This window comes from Ischnura elegans, chromosome 6 (assembly GCF_921293095.1).
Source record: "Ischnura elegans chromosome 6, ioIscEleg1.1, whole genome shotgun sequence".
NCBI classification, from domain to species: domain Eukaryota; kingdom Metazoa; phylum Arthropoda; class Insecta; order Odonata; family Coenagrionidae; genus Ischnura; species Ischnura elegans.
The window spans coordinates 29,871,213-29,897,294 of NC_060251.1; the positions used below are offsets into that span (position 1 = coordinate 29,871,213).

At 36.0% G+C, this 26,082-nt stretch overlaps 1 protein-coding gene across 1 annotated transcript; it reads left to right on the top strand.

The window, feature by feature from the left end:
- Positions 1 to 1,506: 1,506 nt before the first annotated feature.
- On the top strand, positions 1,507 to 25,693 carry LOC124160250 (carbonyl reductase [NADPH] 3-like). Its single transcript, XM_046536064.1, has 6 exons — positions 1,507 to 1,630; positions 1,745 to 1,873; positions 1,966 to 2,097; positions 17,049 to 17,302; positions 18,513 to 18,721; positions 25,265 to 25,693. The coding sequence occupies exons 1-6, from the start codon at positions 1,607 to 1,609 to the stop codon at positions 25,393 to 25,395; spliced, it is 879 nt and encodes a 292-aa protein (XP_046392020.1). The 5' UTR covers positions 1,507 to 1,606; the 3' UTR covers positions 25,396 to 25,693.
- The last annotated feature ends 389 nt before the right edge of the window (positions 25,694 to 26,082 follow it).

Below are 26,082 nucleotides of genomic sequence, written 5' to 3' on the forward strand. Positions count from 1 at the left end.
AAAGGAAGGAAATTATGTGCACCAGGATGAAAGCCCGACAACACCACCAGGGGTAAGAATAGGGACAGAAGGGAAAAGATGGAGAACCTTGATATTGTCATTAAGGCAACACAATCAACCACTCTGCACTGCTGGCAGGGAAAAGCACCACCATGTGCAAGCTTGACGGGAACAACCCAAGTTATCTCACGATATATTTTGAACAGCTTAGAAAGAGACTAAGCTCTGGTATATACCAGTGAATTTTCTGTGCATTAATACATTCTAAGACTGTACGTATAAGCATGATTATATGATAACAATTAGTAATAATGCTTTGAATTATAGTACATGCCATGGTTTCTAATGTTTTTCATTATTTTTTATAGTACTATAAAAAATAATGAAAGTATATATATACTACTACTACTCAATTAAGTGAACAGAAGAGGATTAGCTATGCTGAAGATTAAGGCTAAGAATGGTAGGATGTAAATAATATGAGGAAAAGCTCACAATAGAAGGGATCAGTAGAGGATCTGTGTGAACCAGAGATATAAAGAGAGAACAGGGAGGTTGATGAGAAAAACCTCAGACCTTGGACTTGATGAAAAAATATGCAAAGCCCATCTAGAAAGTAGACAAGGAAGGCTGTGGACATGCACAATAGTTATCTGAATTTTTAAAGATTACAGGGAAGGCCCCAAGGAGGTTTTCAAAGTGCTTTGATAAGATATTTAATGAGGGATATTGGGTGAAAGTTTTTGAGAGAACAGCTCTGATTCCATTAGCACTGATACTACTGAAAAAAGTAATGTAGAGAGAACAGATAACAGCGAATTCTATTAACACTGAATTCGGCGATAGCTACGATAAAAAAATGGTAAACCATCTCTAATATGGCCTCTCCAAATTAAAGGGCCGTATCAAATGCAAATATAGATTGCTAGCTGTAAGCCTAACAAATTTGATAGTGATGACGCTTTACTCAAAGGAGTCTAACATTTTCACTTGGAGAAAAGTAATCCCTGATACCAACATATTTCAAAGACGACTTTCTATCAAGACAAGCTAGGATGGTCTGCGGTCCATATACTCTGCTTTGAAGTACAGAAATAAATCTTCCTCAAATTAAACTGAGGATGAAGAAGAAACATAACCATAGACATTTTTATATTAAAATGGTCGTATATTGAATACGATACAGATAGAGCGCTCAATCTACGAATGAATTGTTTCTATTTAAAACTATTCACAAATCGAATTATAAATTCAGCTCGACGCTTCCAAACAGAAATATTTTAGCGTTTTAGCTAATCAATGTAAAAAAAAGAGTGGGAAATGCGATAATTACCTGATCAATAAAGATATGAAGATGACTAATTGCAAGGTATGTTAATAAGAAATAATTTTTCGCCCAGTAAGAACAGTCGAACCTGTCATATTTCCCGCGTAATGGACAAAGCAGCAGAACCATAGAGATGCTCTATGAGCAGAACCATGGCCATGGCAGAACCCAGAACCGAGCGCACGGAGCGCACTAAGCACGACACGAACTTGCGAACTTTTTTCTACTTCAAATATAATTCAATATTGCATTCATTGACCTCTAAAGCAAGTCATAGTCATGTCTGCTACAAAGGTTGCTGTTGTAAGTATCAATTTGTAAATAGGTAATGGTATATATTCAAGACAACTTCCTTGTATATATTGCAGAAATTTCGTCATATACCTACAACGCGTTTCTGTTTCCTAATTTACGCAGGTAACTGGCGGTAACAAAGGCATTGGATACGCAATCGCCAAAGGACTTTGTGAAAAGTTTGATGGTGTCGTGTACTTGACCGCCAGGGATGAAGGTAGAGGCAAAGCCGCCGTAGCAGAGTTGAACAAGGTATTAAGTACGGAATTACTTCACCCGACGTAAGTCTGTCAAGCCTTATACGAGACTGAACTCAATCCGATAAATATTTGTCTCTCTTTCAGCTGGGATTTAAACCATTGTTTCATGTACTAGATATTGAAAAAACAGACACTGTGGTTGCTTTTAAAGAACACATCGTGAAAACCCACGGCGGTATTGATGTTCTTGTGAACAATGCTGCAATCGCATTCAAGGTTAGTGCGTGATTTGTGTTCAAAGTTTATTTATGTTGGATATATGTGTGGTACATCTATATAGCGCAAAACTGTTGATGCGCATGCGCACATTGGTGTGCGCACGTTGGTGAGCGCACGTTGGTTACGCACGTTAGTTGGCGGGAGAGCCAGTCTGGTCGATTTTCATTCCCTGGAGAAAGAGAAAACATCCATGCTAACCGCAGTGTTGCCATATTTCCCCAAGGGACAGCGCCCCTATGGCCACATTGGGAACTAAAAACAAATGAATTATAAAATGCGGGGGATGGGGAATTAATTATGGGATTATGGCGCCAAGCATTTGACAAACACGTTCTTTCGGTGGATATACTTGTTGAAATGTGTTTATATTGTGAATTTTAAGATGCACCCAGCTATTTATTGTTATATGTATTATTACTATACATTGCAATAGTTAATGTGTTCTATATGGATATTCCGATGTTCTACGATAGTAAATAGTAATTATTGAAAGAAGGTGATCAGATGACGACAAAGCTATTTCTTTGTTAAGGGAACCAACAAATGATGGAAGAGTGTAATATATTTGCTTATTGCAAGTGAAAGAAAGTGATCACGAGACAGCAAACCTAATATCTAATTAAAAATATCTTAATGTCAAAGTTAACACCAGCTTCTGATTCAGTGAAATATATTTGCACATTGCAAGCGAAAGAATGTGATCACAAGTCGGCCAACGTCATGTTTAATTATTAATATCTTATTTTAATATTCAAGGGTATTACCAGCTTATGATTCAGTGAAATGTATTTGCATATTGCAGTGAAAGAAAGTGATAACAAGACGGCCAACGTCATGTTTAATTATAAATATCTTATTTTAATATTCAAGGGTATTACCAGCTTATGATTCAGTGAAATATATTTGCATATTGCAGTGAAAGAAAGTGATAACAAGACGGCCAACGTCATGTTTAATTATAAATATCTTATTTTAATATTCAAGGGTATTACCAGCTTATGATTCAGTGAAATATATTTGCATATTGCAGTGAAAGAAAGTGATAACAAGACAGCAAACCTCATATTTAATTACAAATATCTTATTTTAATATTCAAGGGTATCACCTGCAGCTTATGATTCAGTGTAATATATTTGCATATATATTGAAGTGAAAGAATGTGATCACAATATAGCAAACCTGATATCTATTAAAAATTTTCTTACTTTAATGTCAAGGTTATTACCAGCTTATGATACAGGGAAATATATTTGCATATTGCAGTGAAAGAAAGTGATCACAAGACGGCAAACCGTATATTTAATTTTAAAATCTCCTAATTTAAGTAGATAAGCAATCATTCGTGGATATCCGATTTAACGAGTACAGTCGTTTTTACGAATTCCTCGTTTTTACTTAGTCCCCATTTCTACGTAGTTCTTATTTGACGAAGGTCTCATTTCTACGAAGGTCTCATTTCTACGAAGTTCTCATTTAACGTAGTCTTCGTTATTACGAAGGTCTTAATTAACGACATCGTTGTTGTTACGAAGTCCACGTTTTTACGAAGTTCTCATTTAACGAGTCCTCGTTATTACAAATTTCTCGTTTTTACGCAGAAAACTGTTGGTCCTAATTTAATAATAATAATTTTATTTGTCCAAAAGATCATATATTACAGTGAGCCACAGAATATAGATATAGGACACGTCATGGAAGTTAAGTGAATCATAAAAATGTAACATACTGAACAGTAGATGTAACACTAAACAATTGAACACAATATATCAATAAGTGACATTCACATACATTTATACATATTTTTAGGGATCAATATAGAACTCTTGGATGCTGTAGTAAGATTTGTTTACAAGATATCTTTTTAGGTCAGCTTTAAATCTGTTCATTGAGGAGATGCTCCTAAGTTTGGGGGGGAGTGAATTATATATTTTTGAGCCTATAGCTATGGGGCTTGTGTAGGAAAGTTTCCGTCTGTGGAGGGTTATGTGGATGGATGTATGTGATCTAGTTTGGTGATTATGTATATCCTGATTTAGCTTTAGTCTATGAAGGTTGAGTTTAACTAGAACACATAGTTTAAATATATAGAGACAAGGAAGCGTGAGAATTCCCAGCTTAACAAACAGTGGTCTACATGATTCTCTTCTAGGTATACCCAAAATGGTTCTGAGTGCCCTCTTCTGCAGGAGAAACGTTTTGTTTAGGAGAGTAATTGTTGACCCCCAGAATTCAATGGCATAATTAACTATACTTAAGAAGTTACAGTTATACAGGGTCATTAGTCCTTTATGGGATAGTGAGTTGGAAAGTAATCTCAGACTATATAGGACTGTAGATAATTTTGTACAAAGTTCATTGACATATATAGACCAAGAACCAGAGTTTTCAATTATTAGACCTAGGAATTTTGTGTTAGTAGTAGGATAGAGTTGGGCATTGTTTAAAATCAACTGATTAAAAGAAGCATCATTATTGAATAGCAAGAGTTGAGTTTTTGAGGTATTCAAATTTAGTTTGTTTGCGGCACTCCATGTCCACACTGAGTTCAATACCTCCTGACATTGGCAATGTAGATCAGTCATATTACTCGCTGATATGAGGAAGTTTGCATCATCTGCATACATAGGCGGATCCAGGGGGGGGGGCACGTGCCCCCCCCAGACCCTTAAAAATATGCTCGATTTTTAATACGGTCCCATTATCATTTCGTTCGTTTTGTATGACGAAGTATCCTTGTGCCCCCCCTGAACAAAATCCTGGATACGGCCTTGCTTGTGCCCCTCCCAGAAAGAATTCCTGGATCCGCCCCTGTCTGCATACATGATGGGTCTAATGTTGCTGTTTTCGTGTATAAATGAAGGTAGGTCATTGATATATATGAGAAACAAAAGGGGGCCAAGAACACTGCCTTGAGGTACACCTACGTTTATCACCTTAGGGTTGGATTTTCCCACTGAGTCGTGTAATACTAGTTCAACTAGCTGAGTTCTGTTTCTCAAGTATGAATCTAACCATGCCAATGCATTACCTCTCACTCCATAGTTACAACATTTTTTTAAGAGGGTTTGATGGTCAACCATATCAAATGCCCTAGAGAAGTCTATGAAGAGAGCAGAAACTTTGTCTCCATTATCAAATGACTCTGAGATGAAAGTCCAAATTGCTAATCTAATCTTCATATCAATTCAACCAAAAACCTTGGGGAGGAAATATCTAATTACGATGGACTGGAAGTCAGAGATAGGTGGGGAAAAGGAGAACTTGAAATGGGGAAGCCATCAGTGGGGAGAAAATAAGAAATTTGTGGAGGTACAAATTAGTCATAACAAAAGCACGGTCCAGGCATCACATTAGTTGTGGAGGCAGAGGCGTAGCGAGCGGTGGTTTTAGGGGATTTAACCCCTTAGAACTCAGAGAATGTTTTTTTATTAATATATTTTAATAAATAATAGATGGTAGCACTTTTCCACAAAATATTTGGAATAATTTTGTGGAAAAGTGCTACGATCTTTTATTTATTTAAATATGCCTAACTTTCACCAATTGAGTCCTGAATCTGTTGAACTTAATATATTTTATAATGACATTTTTAGTAACTAATATGAGGGGGACGGGTGGCTCACAAGCATCACATGAAATTATTCACCCAGCCGCAAACTTTATACCAATTTGAACCATTTATCTTAAAAAGTTTCTTTTGCACCTACCGCTTACCCCAGTGGGTATTCCATACCACACATACCCTTCAGAACTAGTTGTGCCTAAAGCCCCCCTTTGTGTTAATTCTCCTGGGCAGAGTTACACTTAAGTGTCCACACACAGTGTAAGTACACACATCCAATTGGATGAGTCCAGATCTGGACCTCGAGGTTTTGAGGAGATATCTGATAGACTATACCATGGTAAACCAGAGGTATAGGAATACTTTGAAAAACTTGGGCAGCTTCAGCAATTTAGTGTTTATGAGAACCCCTATGAAAAAATTGTATAAACCTGTTTCAAAATTTTATACATTGCCATGGCAATGTATAAAAATGCATAAAAATTTGAAACAGATTTATACAATTTTTTCATAGGGGAAGCAACTAGCCTTGGCTAAGTCTTTAGGAATATTATACTGACTGAAATTACCTAATGATTTGAAAAAACTACTTTAGCCGCCATATTCTAAGATCAAATAAGCACAGCAAAGCTGATTGGCATACAATCAACCTACAAACAATTAATGATGTCAACAAAAGTATTCCTCATTTTATCATCAAGTTCAATAGTATTCCAGTGTGGGAGTTGCTAGAGATTTCCAATCACTTCAATTAACAATTTTGCCAATCTGTGAAGTTCACTGCATCTCTAGTCTTACTTTGATATATTGTCCATCCACATTTTATTTATTTGTCTTTTTTTTGGCTCCCTCAGATCTGATTTAAGTTAAAATTGTTATTGTTATGTGTTTGACAACAATCGGTCTGTGGGTTAGGATGGATACCTATGCCATTTTTTATCTGTTTACCATTTAAAAATTATATATCTGCCTCTCTGTTATATATGAAATCTTTCTCTCTTGATTGGACATTTTCCTAAAGCTATCATTACATGTTTTATATCATCCATAGAAAAAGGTTCTTGGAGTGGTTATGAAAATTAAAGAACCATTGGCATTTCTTATTTTTTCTAAAGTCTTTGAAGCTATGTTATGACTATATCCAGGTAATGAAAAATGTAACCTTTTACATATGTAAAGGTTAAATTAAAAAATAAATAGATTTGTGATTACATAAATGCATAAAAGTACTAGAATTTATTTTTCTGTTAATAACCAAATGAGTTTCATTAATGATTGATTTTTTCTAACTTTTGCTAAGAAATGAATCATCTAAAATTAACGATGCCAGTTTCTAATCACTTTTTCAATGAAATTGATCTTTATATTCTCTTGATTGGGTTCATTACTTATTTTGTAGTGAATTCTCCATTTGAATATGAAACCGTATGTAAATTATGTGCATATAATTAACATATTCCACTGAATATAGTCCCCCCCTAATTTTGAGGCTTCAGTTTTGGAAAAAAATATAAAAAAATGGGTTTGAATATAGTCCCCTCCCATAACTTTTATCACGGGCATTTTTGGTAAAAAAGGGGGGACTATATTCAGACATATACGGTACTGTTCTCAGCATTTCCAGTGAGAGAGTGAATATGTATTTTCAATCTCCCTCTTGAAACGTTATAGTTAGTGATTTATTTTGCACATTAGATGAAATGATAGTTAATGTTTTGATACAGTTAATAGCGTTTCGTGTCACAGAGGTTATAAGAGCTCCTGGTTGGTCTTATGAGATATTCAATTAACTGTTTGACTCTGTTAAAAATTCGTAATAGGTTACAAAATCTGGTAAGCTTCTGAAGGTGATTGCTTGACTACAGATGACGTTCAGTTGCCAGTTGGTTACAGATGATGTTTGGTTGCCTACCGAACCCGGTTGGCTACATAGATGGGGTTCGGTTGCCTAACGAACCCTGTAGGATGTTTCAAAAAGCATATAGCCTACTGAAACCGGTAGGAAAAATTTCCAGCTGGGCATCCTTCTCATAATGGATTCTCAAATGAATATTCAACCATAACTGCAGCCTTTCACCTAATTAATAAGATAATTTGGGGGCTTTCTAATAAGAAAGACATCATCGGATTTTTTTTTACACATAAAGAGTATTTGATACTAAAGACCACACAAGACACTACTTAATTTCTTGGATTATATTTTAATCTGAATATTGATTGGCATGCCACATATGAATGGTTGCAACATGGTTACAACCACATATTATAATAGTACTGCAATAATCACTAAAATAACTACTGCGATCTACATGATTAATAAACTTATACCAACTACCTCAACACAGGCTATAAGAGCCTTATCTATTATTATAGTATTCTACAGATTAAGGTAGGTTTCATTGGAGTACTTAAGAAGCATTCTGGGAGTCTCCCCTTCCCTCAACCACTTCCCTCTTCAATTCACAATAAGGCCTACTCCCTTTCAATCTATCTAAAAATTCCATTCTTTTCCTTCCTCTCCCTCGTTTACCTAACATTCAACCATCCTACACTTTTTTCAGCATTCCCTTCCCACTAAGTACTCGCTCCATCCATACCTTCTGTCTCCTCCATTTCTCATATAAGAGCTGCCTCTCCTCACCCATCCTATGCAGCAGTTCATCATTCCTCCTCCTCTCCATCCGCTACACCTTTTCCATTCTTTGCCTTCATGTCCACAATTTTCTCCCGTCCTCCTTCCTAAGTGCCCATGTTTCCACACTGTAAAGAGCTGCACTCCCGATAAAAGCCTTCACTAACCTTAAAGAGTATGCCAAAATTCATCCCTATTTAGCATACCTACGGAATTGTCTTCTAGAGAAATGCTAGTGTAGCGTCCAAGTCGTTTTCAATGCAAAAGATGGCTGTTAAATCCATATTGTGCTTTTCAAAAGGGTGCTAGGAAGACTAAAATATTCTTGAAACTCATGTCACTCACTCTGCCATGTATTTATACCTAGTTATGCCCAATTCTGCAACACATTATAGCAATGAGACATGGTAGAGAAAATGTTCATGGCCAGTGGCACAGCAAGGGTGGTGGTATGGGGGATAAAACCTCATGATCAGAGATCAGAGAAATTTTTTAATTTAATCCATTATACTTAATTGGATTGATATTACTAATAGAATAGTGTAAGGATAATAAAATTTCCCTCATAAAGCCGTAAAACTCACCATTTTGATCCATTTATCTTAACATTCAGCAATTTATTAATCTCGCACCTACCGCTTATCCTGGTGGATATTATATACAACCCCCCCCCCCCACACATCGCACTATTAGTTGCACCTAAACCCCCACCACCACCTGCGTTAATTCCTAGCTGCCGCCATGCATCTGGCAAATAAGCCACTAAACATAGGCAAGAGAGGTCCTCATAATTCAGCCTCAATTATCTACAATAAGATTCCATTTCGAATTAAAATAGTCAAAAAATATGCCTTTAAAATAAATTAAAAGAACTGCTATTTCATAAATGCTACTATAGCATGGTATGTTCTTGAGTGATGAATTTATGTAGTCTGTATTTTAGACGTGCCTATAATACGCCTAAATGTTTATACAATACCACACTTGTCTGAGTACTGGTCTACAGAACTTTAGTGGATTGCATGGTTGTTTAAGTATTACTAACTAGAGTGAGATTTATGCAAACACTTAAGATTGCAATGATGCTTTGAAAGGATTTTTTGTGGTAATAAAATATGCTGATAGTATTTTCACTCTGTACATTAATAGGTTTCAACTGGATTCAAACATTGGTCCCTTGAAAAACCATTTAGGTACAACATAATAAAAATAAAGTGATGATAAAACACTCATTACCAGGTATTTGTAGACCTAAAAAGAAAAAAATAGCTGACAAGGAAAAATTACTTCCCAAAGCCATTCCCTTCACAAAGAAATATAATATTTTAAATAATGTATACATGAGGTTTGCCATTTAGTTATCCCTTTCTTTCATATGCAATAGGCAAATATATTTCACTGAAACATAAGCTGGTGTTACCATTGGCATTAAAATAAGATATTTGCACTAAATTATGAGGTTAGCCTCAAAGTTATCATTATCTGTCTCTTGATATAGGCAACTTTCATAGGCGGATCCAGGGGGGGGCACGGGGGCACGTGCCCCCCCCAGACCCTCAAAAATATGCATGATTTTTAATAACGTCCCATTATCATTGCGTTCGTTTTGTATTACGAGGTATCCTTGTGCCCCACCCAGAACAAAATCCTGGATACGGCCTTGCTTGTGCCCCTCCCAGAAAAAAATCCTGGATCCGCCCCTGGCAACTTTATTCAACTCTATCGTCATTTTTTGGTTCCCTTCATTATAAAATTAGATATTATCACTCAAATATGAGGTAAACCTGGATGTTTTCACTTTCTGTCACTTGAAATAGGCAACTTTATTAAACTCTATCGTCATTTTTTGGTTCCCTTCATTATAAAATTAGATATTAGCACTCAAATATGAGGTTAACCTGGATGTTTTCACTTTCTGTCCCTTGAAATAGGCAACTTTATTCAACTCTATCGTCATTTTTTGGTTCCGTTCATTATAAAATTAGATATTAGCACTCGAATATGAGGTTAACCTGGATGTTTTCACTTTCTGTCACTTGAAATAGGCAACTTTATTCAACTCTATCGTCATTTTTTGGTTCCCTTCATTATAAAATTAGATATTAGCACTCGAATAAGAGGTTAACCTGGATGTTTTCACTTTCTGTCACTTGAAATAGGCAACTTTATTCAACTCTATCGTCATTTTTTGGTTCCGTTCATTATAAAATTAGATATTAGCACTCGAATATGAGGTTAACCTGGATGTTTTCACTTTCTGTCACTTGAAATAGGCAACTTTATTCAACTCTATCGTCATTTTTTGGTTCCGTTCATTATAAAAGTTAGATATTAGCACTCAAATATGAGGTTAACCTGGATGTTTTCACTTTCTGTCACTTGAAATAGGCAACTTTATTCAACTCTATCGTCATTTTTTGGTTCCGTTCATTATAAAATTAGATATTAGCACTCGAATATGAGGTTAACCTGGATGTTTTCACTTTCTGTCACTTGAAATAGGCAACTTTATTCAACTCTATCGTCATTTTTTGGTTCCCTTCATTATAAAATTAGATATTAGCACTCGAATATGAGGTTAACCTGGATGTTTTCACTTTCTGTCACTTGAAATAGGCAACTTTATTCAACTCTATCGTCATTTTTTGGTTCCGTTCATTATAAAATTAGATATTAGCACTCGAATATGAGGTTAACCTGGATGTTTTCACTTTCTGTCACTTGAAATAGGCAACTTTATTCAACTCTATCGTCATTTTTTGGTTCCGTTCATTATAAAAGTTAGATATTAGCACTCAAATATGAGGTTAACCTGGATGTTTTCACTTTCTGTCACTTGAAATAGGCAACTTTATTCAACTCTATCGTCATTTTTTGGTTCCGTTCATTATAAAATTAGATATTAGCACTCGAATATGAGGTTAACCTGGATGTTTTCACTTTCTGTCACTTTAAATAGGCAACTTTATTCAACTCTATCGTCATTTTTTGGTTCCGTTCATTATAAAGTTAGATATTAGCACTCAAATATGAGGTTAACCTGGATGTTTTCACTTTCTGTTACTTGAAATAGGCAACTTTATTCAACTCTATCGTCATTTTTTGGTTCCCTTCATTATAAAATTAGATATTAGCACTCGAATATGAGGTTAACCTGGATGTTTTCACTTTCTGTCACTTGAAATAGGCAACTTTATTCAACTCTATCGTCATTTTTTGGTTCCGTTCATTATAAAATTAGATATTAGCACTCAAATATGAGGTTAACCTGGATGTTTTCACTTTCTGTCACTTGAAATAGGCAACTTTATTCAACTCTATCGTCATTTTTTGGTTCCGTTCATTATAAAATTAGATATTAGCACTCGAATATGAGGTTAACCTGGATGTTTTCACTTTCTGTCACTTGAAATAGGCAACTTTATTCAACTCTATCGTCATTTTTTGGTTCCGTTCATTATAAAATTAGATATTAGCACTCGAATATGAGGTTAACCTGGATGTTTTCACTTTCTGTCACTTGAAATAGGCAACTTTATTCAACTCTATCGTCATTTTTTGGTTCCGTTCATTATAAAATTAGATATTAGCACTCGAATATGAGGTTAACCTGGATGTTTTCACTTTCTGTCGCTTGAAATAGGCAACTTTATTCAACTCTATCGTCATTTTTTGGTTCCGTTCATTATAAAATTAGATATTAGCACTCGAATATGAGGTTAACCTGGATGTTTTCACTTTCTGTCACTTGAAATAGGCAACTTTATTCAACTCTATCGTCTTTTTTTGGTTCCGTTCATTATAAAGTTAGATATTAGCACTCAAATATGAGGTTAACCTGGATGTTTTCACTTTCTGTCACTTGAAATAGGCAACTTTATTCAACTCTATCGTCATTTTTTGGTTCCGTTCATTATAAAGTTAGATATTAGCACTGAAATATGAGGTTAACCTGGTTGTTTTCACTTTCTGTCAATTGGAAATGTCAAATATATTTAACCATATAACAATTGTTAAACTCCTTCGTGTTTTTTTCACTTGTAATTAATCCGTGCTCCATTTGTTACAACAATTTCTTCTGTCTTTCGTCCAATTTAACGTTTACACTTGCTTTTTGAATCGTACGTTTATATTTCACGGTATATGATTATCGTCTGCAACGGGCGCTGTTGCCAAATTTAGGTTAGCTTTCATGTTATCTCTTTCTACATTAAGAACGACTCAGTCTGGTCAGTCTCTCGCAGTCGCTCTGTATGTGTTGGTATGTGAGCCTGGTGTGTTACCATGGGCCCAGGGGGCCATGGTGTGTAGCAAGGGAATGTATTTTCTTTGTTGGCAATAAAGCCCAATTACTTAATCAATTAAGTTTTACTCAAATCTGTTAACCCGAGAAACCTGAACATGGTAGCAGAAGTCCGTGGTTCACGTGGTGGTTTCTTGGTTATTGTACGAGTGACGGTAAAATGGCGAAGTACAGTGATTTGGTTATACCGGTGTTTGACGGAGAAGAATACGGTATGTGGAAGAAACGTGTGACATTATTTTTGAAACTTAAAAAGTGTGACAATGTCATAATGAGAGGAAAAGTTTCATCGGACAAAGAGGATTGGGATGAAAATGATTTAAAGGCAATGAACTATATATACGGCGCTATTTCAAATAAGCAATTGGAATTTGTATGTGATAAAACGACGGCGTACGATATAATTAAGAAGTTCGATAGTTTATATCTGAAAGAGTCAACAGCACTGCAGATTGTGTGTAGAAATAAATTGGAAAGACTGAGACTTAGAGATTACAGTGACTCGGCGAAATTTTTCAGTGACTTTGAAAAATTGGTAAATGAGTTGAAAACCGCTGGCGCGAGTGTTTCAGAGAAGGAAAAATTAAATTATATGTTGAACACGTTGCCTGACTCGTACAGTTACATTGGTGATTTAATTGACACGTTAAAAGTAGAGGATCAAACAGCTGACTATGTGAGGAATAAAATTCAAATGGCCGAGTTGAAAAATCAAAGATGCGAGACTTCGGCTAGGAAAAGCAACGCATTCGCGGCGGATAGAAATAGGCAAGAGCGAACATGCTTCCAATGTGGTGAAGTGGGACATATACGAAGAGATTGCAGAAGTAGTGGACAAATGACAAGTAGCAGAGGCACATGGCGTTCATCACGATGCAGACAAGGATCCGGAAGAAGAGGCTTCGTAAGGGGGCGTGGCAGCTTTCATCGCGGGCAGCGCGGAGTATGGCACGGAGCATGCGCAGACCAAGGACAGAAGAATGAAGAATACAGCGCATGGCTTACAACGGTTGCTCATCGTGCGGTGCATAACACTGAGATAAGTAATGTAGATCGTAATGAAATAAAGTGGCTTCTTGATAGTGGCTGTACAGACCACATCATTAATGATGATAGATATTTTGATAAATGTATTGTTCTGAAGCAACCCATAAATGTTCATTTGGGTAATAATGAAATTCTAAAAGCCACAAAAATCGGAAATGTGTTAAGTTATTTTGATGCATTTGGCAAGAAGAATTTAGTTAATATGAAGAATGTATTGTATGTTAAAGATATGCAATCAAACCTGATTAGCTACAGCAAAATAACTGTGGGTAATACAATTGTTTCTAAAGGCAAAATGACCAAAATTATTGATTTTAAAGGTAATGTTACAGCAGTAGCTTTGGAAGTGAATGGTTTATACATTATGAAAAGCAAAGTAAAATCAGGAACTTTGGTAAATGTTGCAAATAAAAGTGTTGATTCTATGACTCTAAAGGAAAAATGGCATCGTTTATTGGGACATGTAAATTTTAAATATTTAAATACTTTGGTGAAAAATCAGTTGCTGGACGGTATTCCGAGTGAACTTGAATCAGACTTTTTGAAATGTAAATTATGTATTGAAAACAAAATGAGTAATGTTCCATTTAAGAATAATAGGAACAGAGCAAAAGATATTTTAGAAATTGTTCATACTGATGTTTGTGGACCTTTCCAAACCACAGGTCTTAAAGGTGAAAAATATTTTGTTTCTTTCATTGATGATTATAGTAAGATTGCTAAAGTTTATACGATGAAATCTAAAACTGAAGTGTTTGATTGTCTTGTTGAATTTGTGAATGAATGTGAAAATCTTACAGGTAAAAGGGTAAAATTTTTGAGATGTGATAATGGGAAGGAGTATTTGAATGGTGACATTTATAATTTTACCAGAGAGAGAGGTATTGTAATTAACAATTGTCCATCATATGTACATGAACTGAATGGAACAGCGGAACGGTTTAACAGGACCATAATGAATATGGCACGTTGTTTGTTAGCAGAAGCAAATGTGCACAAGAGGTATTGGCCAGAAATTATATTTACTGCAACGTATTTGAAAAATCGTACATTAGCCAATACTATTGAAAGAAAAACTCCCTATGAGATATTTTTCGGTAAGAAACCAGATGTTTCCAATTTACGTTTGTACGGAAGTACTGTTTTTGTTAGAGTTCCAGAACAGAAAAGATCTTCAAAATGGGATAAAAAGGCAGATATGGGTATTTTAATTGGTTATAGTAATGTTGGATACAGGGTACTAATAAATGGTACAGTCATAGTAGCACGGCATGTAGATATTGTAGAAGAAAATGTTGTATGTATTGGATTAAATGAGAATGAATCTGATCATGAGGACAATGAAAACAGTGATTTGAAAGATGAAAGTAACGATAGTTCTGAAAATGAATCATTAGAGTCAGACACTAAGAGGGAAGCTGAAATTCGTAGATCTCAACGAGACAGGAATCCTCCTAAGAAACTTGATGATTATTATGTGTACAATAGCGGTATATTTGTAAATATGTGCAGAACGGATGTACCAAATACATTTGAGGAGGCGATTGAGTCCAACGAGAGTAAATTATGGAAAAAGGCAATGGATAAAGAGATTGATTGTTTAATTAAAAATAACACTTGGAAATTGGTCAAAAATATTAAAAATAAAGTCTTAGATGTTAAATGGGTGTATACAAAAAAAACTGATGGTACTTATAAGGCCAGATTAGTTGTGAGAGGTTTCGAGCAAACCGATGAAATTGATGATATTTATTCTCCCGTAGCAAAAATGCAGACTTTAAAAATTCTTTTGTCATATTGTTGTCAGATGGGTTTAGAAGTTGACCAAATGGATGTGGAAACTGCTTTTTTAAATGGCAAGGTCACTTCTGAAGTTTATGTTAAACAACCAAAAGGCTATGAAGATGGTACAAAAAGAGTATGTAAATTGTTCAAAGCTTTATATGGTTTAAGAGAAAGTCCAAGAGCTTGGTATGAATGCCTTGATGAATTTTTGGCAAATTTAGGTTTTAAAAGAAGTGATATTGATTCCTGCTTATATTCTCTTAGAAATGGAAAAGATTCTATTTATTTATTAATTTTTGTTGATGATTTATTAATTTGTGGTGCAAATAAGAAAGAAATACAGAAAGTTAAAGTCTTACTATCTGAAAAATTTAAGATGAAAGATCTTGGGAAAGTTAAAGAGTATCTTGGGATTACCATTGAATATGAGTCCCACAAGCATGAATTGAAATTAAATCAAACCAAGTATATTGAATCATTGGTTAAGAAATATAATTTAGAAAATAGTAAATTGTACAATACACCAATGGAAGTAAACTTAAAAATTGAGAAGGCGGATATCTGTGACAAAAACATTAAATTCAGAAATTTAATTGGTGCCTTATTATATATAAGTTCAGCTACAAGGCCTGACATAAGTTTCAGCGTTAATTACTTAAGTAGATATCAAAATTGTTATAATGAAACGCATTTTAAGTATGCTTTAAGAATTTTGAAATATTTAATTTTAACAAAGGATTTGAAATTATGTTACAAAATGAATGATTGTGTAAATATTATTGATTGTTATGTTGATGCTGATTGGGCAGGTGATTATTTGGATAGGAAATCCACAACAGGTTATGTTATAAGATTATTTGGGAATGTTGTATATTGGAAATCGAAAAAGCAAAAGTCTGTGACGAAAGCTTCAACTTTTGCAGAGTATGTAGCTTTGTCAGAAGCAGTGAGTGAATTAAAATTTATAAAAGAGTTATTGAGTACATTTGATGTACAATTAATAAAGCCAATGAAGGTTTATGAAGATAATTCAGGTGCAATTGATATTGCAAAGCATGGTAATTTTACTAAAAATTCAAAGCATATTGAGGTACACTACCATTATGTGCATGAATGTGTTAGGGATGGTATGATTGATATTGTCAAGGTAAATTCAGAGGATAATGTTGCTGATGTATTTACTAAATCCTTGTGTCGTCAAAAGTTTGAAAGTTTTCGAAATGTGTTGGGTTTGAATTAGTGTAAGTGCAATATAGATGTAAGGAGGTGTGTTGGATATATGTGTGGTACATCTATATAGCGCAAAACTGTTGATGCGCATGCGCACATTGGTGTGCGCACGTTGGTGAGCGCACGTTGGTTACGCACGTTAGTTGGCGGGAGAGCCAGTCTGGTCAGTCTCTCGCAGTCGCTCTGTATGTGTTGGTATGTGAGCCTGGTGTGTTACCATGGGCCCAGGGGGCCATGGTGTGTAGCAAGGGAATGTATTTTCTTTGTTGGCAATAAAGCCCAATTACTTAATCAATTAAGTTTTACTCAAATCTGTTAACCCGAGAAACCTGAACAATTTATATTTATCGTGCCAATATCACGAGAAATGTTTTTGTTTGCATTCTAGCATGACGCCAAGGAGCCCTTCGGCCAGCAAGCTGAAGTGACAGTTCGTGTAAATTTTACTTCGGTTCTCAATACATGCCATGTCCTTTTCTCAATTTTACGACCTGGTGCTCGCGTTGTCAACCTCTCCAGTTGCTGTGGCCACTTGTTTAAGATCAACGGAGAAGAACCACATGCATCTAAACTTCGTGAAAGATTTGCCAGCCCAAGTTTGACCGAAGATGAACTGTGTGCATTGATGGAAGAATTTGTGAAGTAAGTTTTAATCAGTGTTTAAAACTTGATTTATTTTCCCACATCAGAGGGTTATGCCCTAGATCCATAATATTATCTTTACTCGGCGAATCACTATGTTAAAAAACTTGTTTGAATTATCATTGCCGTTTCATCGATTTCCATCCAACACTTGAGATTTAATGAAAGCACATGTTCGTGTTTTAGTGCATTGGAATATATGGATGGTTTAGTGTGAAATTTCGTTTACAGTCATATCTATTTTTCAAAAATATTAGTGTAGATATTGATTAGAGATTTTTACTGCAACCTGCTAATGTTTTAGTACAAGTGTGAAATTTCGTGTATGGCCATGTTACTTTTTCATAAACCTTTGAGCACACATTGGAGAGATTAATTAGAGATATTTACTGCTTGAAGCTGCTACACCAGAGATTTATTAAGAAGGAATTGGCCACCTTTTTTTTAAACAATTTGGGGATCTTACAGAACTTTTTGTGGCTGTTTGTTGCTGATTGGTAACAGTTAGCAGCAGCTCAATTTATCATTCTAGTAGGCTGATGATGTGTTGCTAGAGGCATTAAAGGCTTTACCCCAGAGTATGCTACATACTGATCCACTCTCTTCCCATTTAGAGCTCAAAAGTGCTCACTCCTACTTGAATGTGGCCATTGAATCGGCTATTAAATTCCGCTAGTGCAATTTCCTTTCCCCCTCCCTTTTATACCATATTTTCCTTATAGCTTTTGATATTTCATTAAACATGGTTCCATTTGGTTGGCATCATGTATATTTACCCTTAGGTACACATTCAAGGTAATTATACTCCTCAGATAAGAATTCAATCTCAAGAATATGTTACCAAGCGTAAGCACAGCTTTACTATTAATGCAGGGAAACAGTTTCTTCCGTCACTAAATTTTCATCTATAAAATACACACCAAACCTAACTCATAAAACAGACATCAACAGAATATGCTGATTCTTCCCTCATAATTGCTGTATATTGAGGCTACTTATGCCACACATTTCATGCATTCATCAACGAATTTAGATGCCGAATATGTAAGCATAATTGTGTAGCAAGTTATTCTAAGATTATCTCTTTTGACATTTAACTACTTATGTTATGAATTTTGTGGTATATGTAAGCATGGGGTAAGTGTATTAAAGTTTTGATTCTTTATTGAAATGACTTTGAAGCCTTATGTAATTATGTTTATCCTTACAGGGCAGCCAAAGCAGGTGATCACGTTGCCAAAGGTTGGTCCAATAGTGCATATAATGCATCGAAAGTGGGCCTTTCTGCTCTGACTAGAATCCAGCAGAGAGCATTTGATGCCGATACCAGCAGGCCAGGAATTGTAGTGAACCATGTTCACCCTGGATATGTTGATACCGATATGACTAGCCACAAAGGTCCTCTCACGATTGAGGAGGGTAAGTCTCTTTTTAAAAGGCTGTTTTTTTACCGCTGTAGCTAGCGGAAGGTTTGACAAAATATTGGCATCGCATAATGGATTTATTGATGTTTGACTTAGGATTGCAATTTTGGAGGTGTTAACTTTTTAATTGCTTACTATAAGTGGTTAAGTCATCATACGTATACTGCTGTTAGGATATGCTTGGAAATGCTAATTTTGAACTGGGATTAATTAACTTATGCCAGGCCTGTTTGTAAACTCATGAAGTAAGCATGAGTAACAAAATGAATAATTTTCTAAACTTAAGGATATTTGCAGAAGTGAACTCATCTGCTGCTACAATTTGCAGGATTATGTTATTTTGGGACTAAGGTGGATAGTGTCAATACATCTGATGCCTCTTTTAGGACTTCTCTTCTTCTTTCTATAATCCCCTTTTGCTATTAGGTATCAGGGTCCACCAGCTACTCTCTAATCTCCCTCCTATTCAGACCGAGCTGTTTCACATCATTCATACTCAGCCTGCGCCAGGCTGCCAGTCTCTCCACATAACCTTCCCACTCCAGCCTTGGCCGTCCTCTTCTTTGCCTTTCCTCTGGTCTTGTTTCCATCTCCTCTCTTGGTTTCCTAACCTCCTTCATCCAAACCACATGTCCATACCATTCTAGTGCTTCTCTTTCCATTGCTTCAATGATTGAGTCTTGCTGGAATTGGTCTCTGATTGTTGTTTTTCTTACTCGATTTCTTCTAGTGTGCTTTTATGACTTCAGTAATGAAATAAAACCACTGGTGAAGAGATTATTTTGTTAGGAAATTCGAACTAACTTCGTGGTGTAACGTCCTGAAAGCTGGGAATGGAGTAGAAGTACATATAGCTTTCCCTTTGTCATCCTCAAAATTATACTCTGCGTTATCATTAAGAAGTATACATGCACCATTCTAACCAAATTCAACCAAGTATTTGCCACTTGGATTACCAATTCTGAATAAAATTGGCAAATTGTCTTACCTCATTATGAAACTAAAACCCCGTAGTCTTTTTGTAATAAATGAAATGGTTTATGAGCTTAATGTTGTAAAACTGAAATTTTAAAACAATGTCTTCGCTTAAGATGTCGTATCTCCGGAAATAAGGAAGATATAAAAAAATGCAATTTCTCAATTTAAAGGTAATGAATCGAATTTCTCGAAGATACTTAATTTTATAACAAATCCAAATTTCCAAATTGATTTTTGATAGTTTAGGGACAACCTTGACTTTTCTTAATTTCTTTTATATGTTGTGTATACAACCCTCTTCTATGAGTTAAGAAAAATTGATATTATATTTCATTTAACATTAAGACTCTCAAGGTGCTGATATATTTTATTTTCCTTTTTCTTTAAAAATCTGAACGTGCGAATATATTGGCCCTGTGTTGATGGAGACTTTCGCGGGGTGGTACAGCATGTGTAGCAAGGTTTCCGGGTTGACCTCCGCGTCGATTCATCTTCAAGACAACAGTTTCGCCGGCATTGCAGCTAGCGTCTTCAGGTACTTTGTACCTGAAGACGCTAGCTGCAACGCCGGCGAAACTGTCGTCTTGAAGATGAATCGATGCGGAGGTCAACCCGGAAACCTTGCAACGCATATTGGCCCTGTGTTTAATCCCATGTAAAAATAATACTTTTTTATACAAGGTGTGATCAAAAAAGACCAGACTGATTTTATTATGCACAAATGGTACGATGGATCGAAACAAAACGAAGGACATCATCTTGTGACATATCTGACGACTAAAATGAGAGTTTGTTTCTAACTTGGCAAAATGCTATGGAGACATTTGGAATGATTCAGCAAGCATTTGTTTATGAAGCTTTGAGGCGAAGTCAGTGTTTTGAGTGGTTCAGTCATTTTAAATCGGGCAGAACGTCGACAGATGAAGATTTGCGAACTGGGTGGTCTTCCACATCGACTGACCCCAAACATGTCAAATTGATGAACGATTTGGTGCATACAAATTGCCATTTAATCATTAGGGAGGAAGCTGAAAAAGTGAACAATAGTTTTGGATCCTGTCAGATAATTTTGATAGACATTTTGGGCATGATGCGTGTCACATCAAAATTCATCCCTCATGATCGGTTTCCACCACAATAATGCGCCGGCTCACATGCTGATCGTGACAGAGTTTTTCACCAAAACCAGAACTTCCGTGATCCCACAGCCACCTTACTCTGCAGACATGGCTCCATCAGACTCATCAGATCCATTTTGTTTCCAAGTATAAAATCAACCTTGAAAAGACAACAATTTGACTCGGGCATTAAACCTCATTGTACGGCAGATCTGAAGAGAATCCCTAAGGTGACTTACCAGGCAGGATTCGAGAGCTGAAACAAATGTTGGCAAAGGTGTGTCGTCAGCTAAGGCATGTACTTAGAGGGTAACAAGTTAGATTAAGCCGTATCCGTTGAAATAAACAAATTATAACATCAGTCCGGTCTCTTTTTGACCACACCTTGTATTTGGAGTAAGTTTCACATTTATACTGGATGTTATATAAATATTTATCACTCCTGAATAAATGTTATTACAGTAAAACTTCTATGTAGTGAACCTCTTTACATCATAAACCTCCATACTTCATACCACCCCTACGGTCCCATCATGTAAATTTAGAGGCAAACCTCTATGTAGTGAACCTCTTTATCTCGTAAAACCTCCACTTATTACACCAAGGAGACATCCCCGAGACTGCCTAACTACTTCCGCTAATCGTACCAAGACAACTAGAGACCATTAATGCAGCCGTGATTACGTACAAGGAATGACATTTTCAGCTATAAATGTTTTACCCTTATTTTTATTTCTTATACACCTTAAATGTGCTTAAACATTTACCCTCCCACTTTTACTCCAGCTTCCAACTCATCTCAAGCTTCCCCAACCATCTCCTCAGAGTATACATTTAAAATTAGCGGCGATAGAGGACAGCCTTGCCTCACCCCTCGTCCAATGCTTGCCCACCCAGATTCTCCGTCCGCTACCGTCCGTTTTGGAAAAATAAATTTCTATTATAACACAAGAAATTCATGCGTTTATACCGGCTGAACAAATAACTTACAGCGGACTTAATCGACGGCTTACGAGGATTTTGCGGGAATCGCCAAAATTTCGGCATCGACGTATGAAATTAAAGGAGTGCCCGTAAAACATTGTAGAAGATTGTCTACATGCCATTAGCTATGACTTTTATGTGATAATTTTATTCTCCTGCAAGGAATTTAATTGATATAACGCTATTCCTGAGTTTTGGTCTACATAATTCCAAAGCATTTTGACGCCTAAGGTTCTTACAGCGCTTCGCTTTTATACTGGAGGACCTCACCAGTCTCGTTGGACAGGATGAGTACACTGCTATGTACCAATCTACGGCTGGCAGATGCATTACCGAAGTGACTCATGCCATAAACGCGCATTTAAGGGTCCGGTTCATGTATTGATTATTGATGGTGGATTATTCTAGGGTTGATTTTAATATATATTTATCTTTATGTATACTTGAGATGCTGAGATGAAAACACTCTATGTAATGTTGGGTCCGGTGGGTCACTTTCAACCTGAGTCTACGATTTATGGCATTTCTATGGCAGAGTTTAGTGATTACATTTAAATGGAGAAATAGTTGATCTAAATTCAATTACAGTAAAGGAAAGAGGGAATTTCATTCAGCGAAGCGGAGGTCTATAAATTAATGCCTTTAATTTTCACGAAATCTTGATGACGATAAAAAACCATTTTAGCACTTTTCGGCCCATGCTGACGATTTTAAATTATAATCAAAGACGCTAGAGACTTTGGAGCGCTCTAGTTGTGTTTTTTATAGTATAAATGATTGAGTAAATACATGAAAAGTAAAACTTACGTAGTGAGAGCAGTAATTAACTTTGCCAATATTACGATATGCGTTCCAATAGTTTTAGGTATTGTACATCATCTATATTCCGTCATTTGCACGAATGTAACGTATTGATTCGCTTTTAAATTACCTATTACAAGAGGCGATAGGTATCTTTGGTGGAATATTGAAGTTTGGTTCCGAAATCAAAATATAATATAATTAAATTTTCAACCAAAGCGAATGGGATGCTAAGTGGGATTAATGCACTATTATTGAAATATGTTCGTGGAAATTTTGATCACTTTATACTTGTCTTCAATACCCTTCGTGAGCAGCAGAGAATGGGATTTATAATGAAAGTAACAAGAGGTCAAGAAAACAGAAAAAAGAAAATCTAATGAATAACTTTTCTACCTTCGTAAATACCTACCCTTGCGAGCATTCGTTCATGGGCACAAAAAGCACCGCTACTATTGAAAATGCATCTTGCTACCACATTTCAAAAGAATGCAAATGGCATCACAAAGATCCTCACACTCATTGACGCCGGTACCGGTGCTCACGAATTTCGTTTCAAGCAATGCTGAATTTACTTCACCATACTAACCAAACACCTTACGGGACTTAAAAATAGGTTTATTAATTATAAGACCATTGAGTACGTACCGTGTATTCCAACGGAAGAAAGGGGCCAATAAACAGAATGATCGCTCGAAACAAGGAAAAGTTTAATGAATTATTCGTCATAAAACTACATACATTTCATTTCAACACGGGAAAATCTTCATTCCTTCAGCGGTATATCACAAATTTACACTGATCCAGTATATTTAGTCCGAGTCATATCAACGCTAAGATAGTTGAAGTAACATGCAAATGGTAACAAAATGCAAACATTAACACTTCCATGAACATGGCACAAGAAATTGATATTATAAACCGTAAAGTATGTCACACGAGCTCACAATCACAACACTAGCGATGGTTCCTTCTATGACATCCACGTAATTTATGCTTTCGTCGACGAATGTATTTTAAATAGCCCAAAATGTGATTTCAAGCGACAAAAAGGTTTCCTAATTAAATAATTACCCTTTTGGAAGTCGTGGACTTACGGCGAACAATAAGGCAAACGATGTAAACAAGCCGTGGCGGAAGATGAACGTACATTGTTACAATACTAATAAAAATAATTTTGTCACTACTAATCACAAGAGTATAATCATTACAGGCGTAGGTAAACAAGTTCGTAGCACATAAAATCCTATTCAAGACAGTTATACTTTAAAATTCCGATATATTGAGCACCAAAAGTTAGCGATATTCTTCCATCGACGACTGTTGAACCCTTGAATATAAACGCTTATTTACTTAGGCTTGAAAAAATCCGATAGAAAAACAGAAAAATCTCCGAGCACGAACCACATCGCACCAACTGGAGTAAGAAATTGAGTCCGCAATGTAATTAAACATCGTAAATATCTTACAAAACTGTGATCAACTCTTTTTAACTTCTTCCCGGGCTGCCGAGTATTCTATGGCGTTTTCGGAGTCTCATTTGTCACATAAATTTGCTGTTGCTATTTGAAATTAGCTGTTGTTTACTTCTCGAGCGCTCGTTTCTGCGACGTTGCCACTCACCCTTCGTGTCACTCGAGCGACCTATGTCGCACTCGGCCGACTTCGTCTCAAGCATACCGATCTGCGCTCGACTCGGGATACCACTCGACATCACCACTCGCTTCGTTGCCGAGCGCTCGGATAAGTCGAGCGGTTTCGAGCATAGACCCCCAGGAGTCCCCATTGTCCTTCCACCTAACTTCGGGTTGACCCAAGATATCTATCCTCCCTTTCTGCATTTCCCTTTTTATATTTTCTAGATTTACCTGCCCTCATCATTGTCCTCACATTCCATGTCCCTACATTCGTCGATGCCTTCATCTACATTCGTCCATCCTCTTGGTCTTCTTTACCACCTCCTTGGATGCTGCTGCTGATTCTGAAAAAGATGATGATGATATGTTCCAGCAAGGATTTTGTATGATTAGGACCCTGAGGACCTTGCCGACCTCGCTGCCACCTACGACACTCGTTCTTAAGGGCTGGGTTCCGCGATTCCATCCTAGGCTCGTTCGATCCAACTCCATGTTTTCATGGAAGAGATAGTTGGTAGGGTTTCCCACTTTTATTTCAACAGTGTTTTTTACGTGACACCATCACGTGGACTACCTTTGTCTGGCTCCTACCCTTCGACCTACCTGGCATGGGTGGCCCTACTGGGAATAATTGCAAATTAATCCTTCCAGTGCTGCTATAGGGGTCATAGGAATGTGCAAGTCTTTCCACCACAACAAGGTTTGAAGCCCAAGGGAAAGGTACACTCTAAAGTGTAAAACATTCAAATTTTGTAATCGATTTTTAATGAATTAGTTAACCCATTAATTTCCTCATTATTATCCTGCTATACCATTTTCCTCAGTACCCTTTGTTATTATCCGAACTTAGAAATAAAGTTATTAGTATTGTGCTCACTAGCCGTCTCTCACCCTTGGACATTAATTAGCTAACTAAATGCATATTGTCATCCATGTGAGAAACTCCTCATACTCTCTTGTCTTATACTAATATGTACTAATACTTTACTATAAACTGTAACTGATTCCTTTTAATTTCAGGTGCTGTTGCTCCTTTGTATCTGGCTCTGCTACCTCCCACTGAAAGCACAACTCCCAAAGGAGCATACGTGTGGAAGGACAAGACTATTCTTGAATGGACCAAGGAGCTGCCCCCAAACTATGTTGTCTAAATATTCTTAAATTTATAATGATTGAGTAGGAGTTGTGGTTATAAATATGGAAAGTAACAGATTAATATTCATTTAAATATGTACCTGAAGTTATCATGGCTGCAACAGCTCATATGGATAAAGCATAACTATATTTAGAGTAAAGGGCTGTGCAACTATATTCCTTTTGAAGTAAGTTGAATACCTTGGATATGAGTTTACCTGCATTTATTGTGCTTTTTATATTTGCTAAAATTACAATTTTTATGAATAACAATTTTTATATGAATATATTCTTTAACAAAGCTTTTAAGTATTACTTTGTTCTTTTGTTTGTTCTTTGTACTTATTCCCCAATGCTCAAAGGGTCACTACATCCTAATACCATTTATTGTCACACAAAAAAATGAGGTAGAAGAAAAAAATTCATCATTTCTGCTTGATGTATGGGAAATTTATGAAAAGATACAACTAAAGTTGAAACAAATTATTTGATAAATTGTGGAAAATGTAAAAAATTACTCTTTTGAACAGGAAATGTTATAACTACTGGTTCCATTATACTTTAATTTCATTTTAAAACTAAAAGTGCTACTAACATCTTCATTTGTTGCATATTTTTGAGTCATACATACTGACAACCAAATAAATCAAGACCAAAGCATTTGCCTTTTTGCTTTATCTAAAGCATTGGCATTCAAGCCTTCG

What these genes read in the sequence shown, in the direction of transcription:
- LOC124160250 (XM_046536064.1), top strand. Translation starts at nt 1,607, where the DNA reads ATGTCTGCTACAAAGGTTGCTGTT. An exon ending in CTGCTACAAAGGTTGCTGTT is followed by an intron (nt 1,631 to 1,744) that starts GTAAGTATCAAT and finishes TAATTTACGCAG; the next exon opens with GTAACTGGCGGTAACAAAGG. An exon ending in CCGTAGCAGAGTTGAACAAG is followed by an intron (nt 1,874 to 1,965) that starts GTATTAAGTACG and finishes TCTCTCTTTCAG; the next exon opens with CTGGGATTTAAACCATTGTT.